The sequence below is a fragment of the Oxyura jamaicensis genome, chromosome 1 (assembly GCF_011077185.1).
Source record: "Oxyura jamaicensis isolate SHBP4307 breed ruddy duck chromosome 1, BPBGC_Ojam_1.0, whole genome shotgun sequence".
NCBI classification, from domain to species: domain Eukaryota; kingdom Metazoa; phylum Chordata; class Aves; order Anseriformes; family Anatidae; genus Oxyura; species Oxyura jamaicensis.
This window is the reverse complement of record NC_048893.1, coordinates 107829043-107841078: the sequence shown is the minus strand read 5'-3', so window position 1 is coordinate 107841078 and position 12036 is coordinate 107829043. Positions and strand designations below refer to the sequence as shown.

Below are 12036 nucleotides of genomic sequence, written 5' to 3'. Positions count from 1 at the left end.
CCCCTGGCCCCCCCCCCGGCAATAAGGTGCTTTTTCTGTGTAAGTAAAAGCAAGGGTGTCTTGCTTGTTCACGTTTGTCCTGCACGTAGGGTGCTTGTATGCATTCCTGCAATGTGAAAGGGATGTGGAGCCTTGCCAGGTCCACTGGGCACTTTGTAAATGACTGCACAACTTGCAGGTCAGAGCAGAGTAATGCCCCATTTAACTCAGGTGAGTGAAGGTTCAAGATTTCAATCACTGCTCTGTGACTCAGCAGCTAGGTTTTCATTTATAATGAGCCTCTTCTGAAATTCTCCTCCAGCTGCTACAACTGTTGTGGAGGTCTAGGAGATAGAGCTGCTACCTGCATTTCTAGGCACTACTTTCATTGGAGCTAGACAGTGAGGTAGTGAACACACAGGTGGCAGCAGAGCTGTCCTTTCAGGAGCTGTTTGTGCAGGCAAAGCAGTGCCATAACACAGCCTGAGTGTGGCTGAGCTCTTGTCTTGAATGGCCTGTGAAACAATGAAATATATGAATGGCCTTACTGTGCTAGCCTGGAAATATACAGAGATCTGCTACCGCCACTGTCAGAGACAGGTGCCTACACAGCAGCAGAAGACCTGGGCCAGCAGCCAATGATGCCAACAAAGCCAACAGTGTCAGGGTTACTGTCCCCACTTCCAGCCTCCAGTACTCATGGTATCTTTGTCTGGGATTTGAGACCTTCACCAAGGATCATAGTTGGACCCCACACAGTAGGTACAGTGGGCTTTTTGAGCATGAGGCACAATGCACAGCTTCCCCTTCCTGCTGACCTGGAGAAAAGGCAGTGTAGGTAACTCCAGCCCTGTGAAGATCCCAGCCAGTTCCCACAGTCCTGCCAGGGGCATGTTCCCCACTGCCACAATCTTGCATTGCAGAGCAGGGTTGAGAACCTGAACTGAGCCCTTTGGTCAGTTCCCTCCCTCTTTTTTTTCAGTCTAGATCACCATGAAGCAGTCCCCAAGCAGCAAAGCAAGTTGACCCTATTGCTCACCACACTGCCTCCCCACTCATCCCACTGCCCTGTGGAGCTGGTGGCCACAACATTTTCTTTCTAAGCCTTAGCAAGGAACTGACACCTAAGGGATGTAGGCCATGGCAGTCCTATAATATACATTACTTGAGGAATTAGGAGAAGGCTGACTAAACAAATAGTTTACTTGGATACAGCTTGGAGTCCCAACATTATTTCCCTTCATTAGTGGGAGGAGATCCACATAGGGTGGCTAAAGAAGGCAAGTAGGAGGAGAAGACAGTGTGAGTGAAGCTGACTCCAAAACAGGTGAGAGCCATGAAACAGTCCAGTGCTCTTCTTCAGGAACAGATCTACCAAAATTGATCCTGAGAGATGTTTATAAAATAAAAACTTCTAGAGATGGCTCCACTGCAAAGTCCTTAGCAATCTATCCCAGTGCTTCACTATCATTTTCATTAAAAAAGTTTTTCATGATGCTTAAGCTAAATCTCCTTACTGCAGGCTAAGGCTGCTCCATGATTTCCTGTCCCACCAGCAGCAAGCCTAGAAAACAGACTTCTGCTTTCCTCTGAAGAAGGCAGTCTCTTCTGTGTTTCAGGACTATTACCATATGGCCTCTTGAACACCTCTGGCTTAACTTAGTCATTCCTAATTCTTTCCTCACTGGCATGTTAAATCTCTCCTCATTCTTGTTTATCTCCCCTGGTTGTTTTTGGCTGTCCCCCCTCTTTCTTTAATGGCCCAAAATGGACAAAGTATCCAGGGCATGCCTTGCCACGGCTGAGCACAGTGAATACAATTATTGCAGGTTATCATAACCTGGGGTATATTATTCACAAAAACAAGCAAATATCTTTCTTGAATATATTAAGTGCATTTCATTTCTGTTATTCCAGGCTTCAAGGTCTCCAGCTTTCCTGTGTGGTGGGACTTAATTATTGACAGTGCATTGGCCAACTGGGAGTCTAATGCAAATTACCTTGCTGCAGTTCCTCCTTTACCACTGGATACCTGAGAAGAAGATGATGCCCCAGAGAAATCCCTGGCTCCACCAGTAGCAGAAAGCAGCATCCAGTTTTCCTTCCTACATATTCTTTTGTTGTTTTACTCACTCATGGCTTCTGTATCCACATTACATCATTTTTACTCTACTCCATCCCTTCAGTGTCTCTGTTAATTTCCCACCATTGTTTCAGATGATTTAACAAGGTCCAAAAGGATTAGATTTTCTCAACTTCTATTTTCTAGAAAATGTTATCAAACAAAAATGAATCTGTTTTTGTTAAGAGTGTGTTGCATTTTATTTAATTTCCCATTTACTTCCAGGTATTTATTCTTTTCTTCACAATGGATTTTAAATCATATTATGCTATTAGATTCTGACTAATGGATGTCTAGTTGTGCACTGTTTTTCACCTCCCCGCTCATTCCCTTAGTTTCGCTGTTCTCCAGGCACACAATATCACTCCTGATTTGAAACACACACTAACAGCCCTAGCTACAAGATTTAGAATTGTACGCATTGAATTTCCATCTGTGGAAATTGCTCTCTTTTCAGTTTATGCTCATAAAGATTTGAAATTTGCCTAGCATGCCTTTTCCCTTGCAGTTCTGCATTATTCGTATGCCTGTAGCACCTTTTCATATTTTACTTTTGTAAAACCTAACCTGGACTGACTTTTATTTGCTCTCATTTTCTCCTTACACTTTCTGACCTCTTAGATTCATTTTCTTTGCTGGTCAGTTAAATTTTCTGTTCAGTTCTACCAAATAGCTTCTCTGTGGAGTTACTCATCCAGCTGAGTATGGACTTCTACAAGTCTCTCTCTTTCCCATGGGATTCACATTCCAGACACTAGGGGATTTTGAAACCTCATCCACATTCATGTCCCCAGGCTGCTCAGTCTAATTAATAAAGAAGAATATGATCAGAATTAGAGGAGGAGTTCTCCTCCAGTGCTCCAGGCATTTTCACCTCATTGACGATGGTCTTCTGCAGGGACACAGACCCTTTTGTCCCAATGATCCCTCACATACCACTTCCTGCCTCACAATGTGAACTCCATTCCAACCTAAAAGCATCACGTTTGCTAAGGCCTTTTCCTCCCCTCCATTTTATAGCTGTTTTTAAGTCAGACTGCACCGGACTATTTTCTATCTCTTTTCCTCTCCCTTCCCTAACTTCCAGGCTCTTAACTCCCAACACGTGGCTGGTCAAAATAGTTATTCTAGACTCTTCTTCTTCTGAAGCACTGCACTGTGTGCAGTAATACTCTATGAATCACTCCATGTTTTGACAGCAGAGATAACTATGCATTTCAGACCTGGAATGGAAGCAGCTACTGCTTGATCATGTTCATGTTTTGACTGACTACGTAGTACGCTGTGATTAGGAGCAGAGCTGTATTGTCCCAGTGTGTACCCCTTGCAGGCAGTGGGCTGTCACTGTGCAGGGACACACCAGCCCCTGGAAGATGCACCAGTGTGGAAAAAGGCAGTGACTGCGGCACATCCTTGGAGCTGCCACGATTCATGGTGCTGGAGAGGGTGTTCTGAGAGCATGTGACAAAAATTAATTGCTTCCTGCAAAATGCTCCTGCTTTGGCCTCTGTGCCAGCACAAATCCAAAGTGATTAATGACTTCCAGGAAGGGTGAGCGCAGGAACAGCTGGTTGGCTGGGCAGAGCTTCACCTCTCCTCTGCATTCCCTCCTCTCCCTCTGTTGGAAGGGAACTGAACTAAATCGGGAGATGAACAGTGCCAGCTATACAGACCCGATAGTACGGGGCTGTGCTGCTCCTTCCTAGTGGACACCCAGCTTGTCAGCTGGGGAAAATGAGCCAGGATGTCCCAAAGAAAAGGTGACTCCTTTGGGAATTCTAAGGAGGCTGGAGCCATAGCAACATCCTGGCCGGAAGCACAGATGTTTGATAAAGGGCTCTGGATTTGGGTAGAGAGAGGAGACAGCTTGGGGGTAGAGGGTGACAGTGCTCTGGGTTGAGAGGCCAGGTTTGGGGATGTCACTGGGCACACAAGGTTGGGGCAAGGGGTGGTGGAACTGGTGCTAAGGTTTATTTAGGAGGGTGGAAATTAAAAATGTGGTTATTAACATTCAGGAGGTAAGCTTTTTGAGAGGGCAAAAAGAAAGGGTTATACAAACATGGGATGACTCTATTATATACACTGGACAGGCAGGATTCCAAATTATGATGGAGAAAGATGGAATAAAAATCCCTGTTTTTAGAAGTCTGTGACTTATTTAGTTTGCTGCACCACCTGGCTACTGGAAAGCTGGTTCAAGGATGTATTGCTATGCTGTGCTCCAAAAGCAAGCTTTCTTGGGATCCTGAGCCTGAGACATTGCATCAGGTAGCCCAATAAAAGCTATGACCTCTTTCTACCAACTTTTCCTCTCATCTATCTTTAAGCCACCTCTGCCACAATATAACTTATCCTTCTCTTCTATTCCATCACAGTAAATCATTTAAATAAAAGAGTTCTCCTGTGCTTCATCCAGTAATAGCCTAACTGTATACCCTGCTGCTCCCCCTTATGAAAACAATCAATACTGTCTTGGGAATTTGCCACTGTTATATTTCCAACAGCCTAATGTGAATCAAGCAATTAAATGCTCCCCAAATATTTTCTAGAGGAGTGCTTTGAGGTCCTGTCATTAAGCAGCCGAGTAAGATCACATATTTTCTGGCATGTTCTATTCCCATCATGATGGCTGCTCCCTGTACATAACTACTGAGGTGACAAATACCTTGTAAAGCCTGAAGCAGTTTAGATGGATTAAATACTCAGAGGAGTATTTAATATTTTATTACTGAAAGGTTTTATAATACAGAACTCAAGTTCTTTCACAGTGTCCAGGAGTCAGGCTTCCTCAGACACGGAATATCATTAAGCCTTTGGCAGTTCTGTCAGGCTGTGGATTTCAGGCATGCCGAGGAAGATGACTAAAACCAAAGTAGTTTTTTTTTGATTCAGCTGTCAGACATGGGTTGCCTCAAAGCTAGAGTTAGAGGTCGACACCCCAAGTACAGTGCCTGTTACGTGTCTGGAGGAAATCCTTCTCCAGGCTACACTGAGCAGATGTTCCTCTCACTCCAAAACGTGTCAGTCTTGATGAGAGGGGGAAGGAGATGTGGCTTCATCTTTTTAAAGTATGTGCAGGCAGCATTACTAAAGCAAGTACTTATAAAAGTTCTCCGTTGGCTTCAGTCCATCAAATTAAAACAGAATTAAAATAATTTTTGCTTCGTTAGTAGTCTGGAATACAGTAGTGAATCAAAATACCATAAAAATCAATGGAACCTTAAATGTGTGGTCAACCTTTGTAAGGAGTTGAAAACAAAGGGGTCACTCCAGCATGTAATGAATTGCCTGGTGGCAGCTACAAACAGGCTGCCATAAAACTGATGCTATTCACATGTGTTTCCAAAACAAATGATCTGCAGACAATCCTAACCCTACCTGTTGTATGTTTGATGCAGATTTTGCATGTAAAGGATACCTGAAGTCTGAATGGCTTCACGCAGCACCTCTGGCCAAGGTGACAGGATGCAGAGGGACTGTGGAGCCACTGCTTGGTGGACTTCCCATTGCCAGGTTCTGCAGCTGAGGTTAGGCAGCTTTGCAGCCTTACTGGACAGCTAGAGCCTTCGGGACGTTAAGAGACTTAGCTGTAACTCTTAATAATCACTAAAGTGTACTTTTGATAAATCTATATATTTGCCTGTTCAAAAAAAGTTGCTGAACCTTAAATTTAGTTCATTAGCCTGTTGCATAACCAACCTGTTCTTGACATGAACTCATGATGATATATATACACATACACACTATGTATAGATGTTCGCTATGTATAAGGACTGTAAAATTCAATGTATGTAGAAGATATACAAAGAGGAATGAAACCTGGTTTCTAGGAGGCAATGAAATGTTTACATTATTGATGCCTATAATTAATTAAGCACTGGGGATCATTGACAGGTTCTGTTAATCTTCTGGACTGGAGATGCTCTACTTCCTATTTTTCAAGTGGCATCATCATTTTAAAAGCTAGGGAGGGAATGTAAGGTACTCCCTCAGGAAAAGATTCAAATGAACTTCCTGATTTGAGGGGAAGAGAAGATGTAAATCCAAACAGAGATCCAGAGGAAGATTAAATGTAAAGCCTACATGCTTCCTCTATTGTTTGTTTTCTTCTTTGAAGGAAAATCTTGGGGTGGACATGTTTGCATAAGAACTGGTGCTCTCATCTTGAGGTAGGTAAGCATGCCAGTAGCATGACAGGATGATACCCAGAAGAGATTCACCGATGATACACAGAGCATGGTGAGACTTCTGAGGTCTAGACAGGCAGAAAAGGGGTTTTCCTTTTGTTTCTGCTCATCTGACTCTAAAGCCATTGTGTCTGTCATACCCACCATGTAAGCATGTATTTAAATTCTACTTTGAGAGGTCTGCTTTTCAGAGTGATTTTATGAGTGAATTTCTTTCTTAGAGATGGGGTGAGCCTTTAAATGGAGGTACAGCTCTCAAGGGTATACGAGGAAGAGCTCCCTCCAGGCTGATCAAACACAGGGCTCTGCTGCAAAATACAAATCTTCTGGTGATCAGAAAGTCCAGGGACTCCTTGGCATTTAACAGGTTGATAAGTCTTTCCAGTCCTCATAAGTTTCCAAGACACTGGTATTGTTTTTTGATTTTATTTTCGAGCCTGTCTCTTGTGGCTCATTTTCATTTCTGAAATTTATCTTCAGGTTTGAAAACTGTCATTTATTCATTTTCTTTTCCTGCTTTCTTCCCCTCAGGTTTCAATAACAAGAACCATTCTGCCACCGGACAGTACAGGGAGCATCGTAGCCTGGGTGTTCCTGCCTGACACCTACATCCGGATGTCACTCACCGTAGGTACTACTGCCAATTAGAGATCAAAAAACACTCAACTGTTTAGCACTCTCTGGAGGTATTCTTACACAACCAGCATATGATGCCTTTTTATAGTGTTTCTGGGAGCAGTTTATTTTCTATACAAACCGTGCCCTGACTGCCTCAGAGTGTAATTTTATGCATGACCTCAACAGCTGACCCTCCCAGAGTCATGTAAGGAAAAATGATTTCAGAGCAATCCTGCTATATAAGGCAGTCAGATAAACAGATTCAGGGCATTAGGCATGGTCAGTTCTCCAGCTGCGTATACCTTCAAGAGCTGGCTGCCTGAAAATGTTACATGAAGCATTTTTCTGTTGAAAAAAAACAACACAACAAAACAAAACACATTTAAATGCTTTTTTTTGAGAAGGCTTTTATATATATATATGTTTTTATTTTTTGACATTAAAATAACAAATCAAAATTAAGTTTTGACAATTTAGAGGTAAAAATGTTCGACAAGCTGAACGGGGACTGAACTCAAATTAAATAGCACAGGTCTAGCATGCAGACAGTCTGCTTCTAAGAGAGCAGTCTCTTGCCAGATGAAGCAGTTTCTTTTAGACAGGTAGCCATCTATGACTTTGGGTTTCATCTCTGCTATTTTATCTTTATGGTGTCAAGCAGAATGCCTTATCTTTTCTTCAACACAAGAGTTTTTTTTTTTTTTTTTTTTTTTTTTTTTGCAAAAGCAGAAGAGTGATGCAATATTCATCTCTATAAGAAGAAGTGCAAGAACATATTTGATTTCTAAAGGTTGAATTTGACATCTTAGCTGAGGACATTTTTTTCTGCCCACATTCATGCTGGCAGACTTGAAGACAAAAAAAAGAATTACCCAGAGCCCTTGGGAGTATTTTCCACATGGACATGTAACGTTATACTATATAACTCACACTACCTGGCAGTCCTTCCTTTCAGCTAGTGATTATGGGAAGAAGGGGATTTTATAGGCTGTGAATGCTTTAGATGGGCAATTCACTTTTCCCTGGATTTTAGCTTTTGCTTTGAATACCTTACACCTAAGGTTGTAACTAAATGAATTCCATCAAAGTCAAAGTCTGAAATTTCCAAACACATATGGCCCACAGCAAAACAACCAACAAGCAATCTAAGAGTACATCTTTCTTGGATAGCACTTCTAGGGGCCTTCATTGTCTTTAGCCAACATGTTTTTTAACTAGCCCTATTGGTTCAAAGAGCTGGGGTAACCAGAAACACCTCTATTTTAATAACACCCATGAGGTGTCATCATATACTATTATCTCCAGGTAGGGAGAAGAAAGTAAAAAAAAATCATAATGAAGCAGTTATTCCTAACTTGCCCAAGGCAAATCAGTCTTTGGTGTGCATTTTTGTCCAGACTTGTAGCTTTCTGTACAGGCCAAGATAAATGCTTATGGGAGGGAGCTCTGACTTCTTTCAATGTACATTATATGCTGAAAGAAAAGCTCACCCTTTTCAAATCGTACCATTGTTACCTGGAGAAGATTATTAGTACAGAACATTGTAGCAACACTATCCTAATACTGTCCTAGCAGGGAGAGATTCTCATAGAGGATTATTTCCTAACAGTGATCTTACTCCTGGATTCAGAAGGAGAAGCTGTGAAACCCTGCCAGCTATTTTGTCATCCTTGTGAATTATGCAGCTGGTAGAGTAAAGCTTTGATGTTGATTGGAATACTTGACTTTCCTGTACCTGTCTAATATCATGATTATACTTTTGTGTTTGATCAAAACGAGGAATCTACATTAAAGAACTACACCAACTACTTCCCAGCTTGATTTAATAAAATAAAATAAAATAAAATAAAATCATATGTTTTCCCAGGGTTATAGTACTTAGAAAGTAAGCCCCACACCAAGTCTAAGATTAACTTTTGTCATAAGAACAACCGTAATTACCTGTTTTATATAATATTTTAGCAGATGGAAGTTCAGACTTTATGTACTGAATTTCCCCATAGCTGCAATCTTGCAGTTAGGAAATGATTAGCCCTGCAATTAGGTGCCTTTAATTGAATCCCTGGCACTTACATAATTATAACATCACTACTGACACAATATGAAAAGCAGTAAAATCAACCCCTCCCTAGTTCCCCATTGGCTGGAAACTTGTTAGGCTTGATGGGTAGGTGCACTAGTTGGAGGGGATTTCAAAGCAAATAAATAGAAGCTCCCTCTAGCCAGTCAGAAATGGATTTCCACCTGTGTGAACCTCCGACTGGGGAGAGCTGCTCTTAAAAAAACCCAACTTGCTGTATGAGGAAAATACTGGAGAAAGTATTGTCTCTGAGGCTTCATAATTCTTCTACAAAAGAGTGATTTTGGAAGTCTCGCTAGGCCACCTTGCTTGAGGTGCCTTTTTTCAGAAGGAGCATGGCTTGCTGTGCATTACAAATCACCGGGCTAATATTCGGAGGTGTGGGCATGGTCGGGACTTTGGCAGCTACAATTATGCCACAATGGAGAGTTTCTGCCCACATTGAGAGTAACATCGTGGTGTTTGAGACTGTCTGGGAAGGACTGTGGATGAACTGCGTCAGCCAGATGGGCATCAGGCTGCAGTGCAAATTCTACAAATCTATCCTGGCTCTCCCCGCATCCTTAGAGGCGTTCAGAGCCCTCATGTGCATTGCGGTGCTCCTGTCAATCATTGCCTTTTTGTTGGCTGTTGTCGGTGTGAAGTACACTCGCAGGACCAAGGAGAATACCCAGAGCATCAGTATCTTCATCCTGGTAGCTGGAATTGCCTTTCTCCTGACGGGCATCCTTGTTCTGATCCCTGTGTCCTGGACTGGCGGCAGCATCATTCGTGACTTCTATAATCCAAAAGTCCCTACACCACTGAAACGAGAACTGGGAGCTGCTCTCTATGTGGGCTGGGTGAGCGCTGCACTTCTCATCGCTGCGGGAGCAATGTACTGTAGCTTCTGGTGCTGGGCTGGTAAATCCCCCAAATCCAGGTATCCATCACTTTCCCCCAACAGATTGCACAAACCTGGCTCTGCAGGAGGGCCATCTGTAAGCATGCAGGCATATGTGTAGCTGCTACCTGTGATCTTTCTGCTTAGCACGTTGATATTTACTGATTGATTCAGTACCTAACTAAACTGTGAGTCTGTAATGGAGGAACAAATTCTTAATTTGCTATTTACTATTAACATGCATATCTGCTCTCTAACATGATTACAGGAAATGTTATTACATGGGCATTATGTTAGACCTCAGCCAGAAGAAAAATCTCACTATTTTATAGGAATGAAAACTGGCATGGGAACAGCAGTAGCTAGGAGCCCCTCACAGAAGACTAACAGAGAATGGCTGGGCAAGAAGGCAGGCAGCTATTGTGCAGTAGTACCTTTGCCCTCCCCTAAACCTGTGACGTGCAAGGAGAGCAGTGCATTTGTTCTAAGGTAAAGTCTTTGCCAGGACTGTCCCAGGACAGTGATGAGAAGCATGGAGTTGGCAGCATGGTGGAAGCAGTTGCTGAATGACTGGAGAAGTCCCCAGTGATCTTATTTTCAATATCAGCACACAAATGTTCATGCTCCCCTGTTAGAGATCTTCGTGATTGACTATGTGTTTCACAGATGCTTGCAGAGGTGATGTATCCTTCTTACCTCTTCTGCAGGGCACAAAATCCATCTCGTGGAATAATAAATTTTTTATTCACTTCACCAGCCTTTGTCATGAATATATTAGCTTTCCGTTGCTTAATACCTCCCATCTTTAATGGTTTCTCCTGTTCTATAGATAGCATCTCCTCTTCTATAAAGTTCAGGACAGACTACCTGTCTTTATGCACTTTAAAGCACCACAGTAATGTCAAGTATAATTAAACAAGCCAGGCAAATGTAAATGTTCAATCCCCACTTGCCCGTTGGGGGATCAAGAGTTCCTGCCTACATCTTCCATCATGCTCACAAAAGCCAAGCCCCAATGTTGTTCTGACTGCTTTGTGTTTGCAAGATTCACTTTAAAGCATGAGCCAAGCAGTATGATGCTTGTCTGTCCGATGTGCAGGATCCAACAGTATTTGCAGCTTTTTTTTTTTTTTTTTTTTTTTTTTTTTTTCACAGCTGAAAACTTGGAACCTGCTTTTGAATGCATGCATATCACAATATTGATAAGTGACCAAAGAAGTTCCACTTAAAAACAGCTTTTCTTGTTCTTCACACAGGAGTAATAGATACTATCATTTCATTGATAATTTAATGACAGATAGACAGTCTGATCCTTTTCTATGTCTTTGACTGGTAATCTGGAAACCAGGTTTAATGCTTTTTCAAGTTGTACAGAGCAATGCCTCTATATATTCATTCGACTGTTCAATTTGAAGAACATGGAAAGCTGCATTTAATTAATAAAGCCTTTTCTTAACTTGACTTCAGATGAACCTAAATGAAACAGTGCCATCAAACATGGATATTCATGATATATATTAGCTAATGTTCATTTACACTTAGGGCAAGCCATCTTTTGGTGGGAATTTTCTAGTCACCATGAAACAGGCTTAAAGTATCCTGCTCATCACTTGAACTGTCAAATCAGCACTTATTAATTCCAGATAAGCCTTTAAGAGAACATTTGTAAATAGATTTTCTGGTTCTAAAGTATATATTTTAATGTTGCCTTATAGCTGCTGATGCTACCATATTTATGGTACACACAGTGCCTGTCACAGCAGCTCTCATTGGGCCAGACTGCTCATTTCAATGGAATTATTCTTCTGACTTTGGTTATAGTTTATACTGACCTGAAGAACTTCACCTGTTATTTTATTGTATTTGTGTCCTATAATACATATTTTGTTTAATAAATGTTTGGTTTGTGAGCCAGAATTTCAGATTTTGGATTGATTTAGATCTGACATTTGTGATTAAACCAGCAGAGGACGAAGACATTTGCAATGCAAATTTGATACACACTTATATGTAGGTGATGGATTTAAATAATGATGTATGCAATATAATGCCACTTTATGTAGATACAAGTGCTTAAGATGTAATAAAGTGCAGTTTTCTGCAACATTAATTAAAGGATCCTGAATGCTTCCACTATCAGTGGCATGATCTAGAAATCAAATTTGAA

At 41.7% G+C, this 12036-nt stretch overlaps 1 protein-coding gene across 3 annotated transcripts in view; it reads left to right on the top strand.

Moving 5' to 3' along the window:
- The window catches only part of LOC118160696 (claudin-8-like), a 23233-nt gene extending 11447 nt beyond the window's left edge, over positions 1 to 11786 (top strand). The window contains exons 1-3 of one of the 3 annotated variants that reach the window (XM_035315586.1): positions 4120 to 6919; positions 8516 to 8594; positions 9315 to 11786. In XM_035315586.1, the coding sequence (XP_035171477.1) occupies positions 9322 to 9990 (669 nt within the window). In that variant the 5' untranslated portion in view covers positions 4120 to 6919; positions 8516 to 8594; positions 9315 to 9321 and the 3' untranslated portion in view covers positions 9991 to 11786. The other 2 variants (XM_035315587.1, XM_035315588.1) reach the window with 2 other exon arrangements.
- The last annotated feature ends 250 nt before the right edge of the window (positions 11787 to 12036 follow it).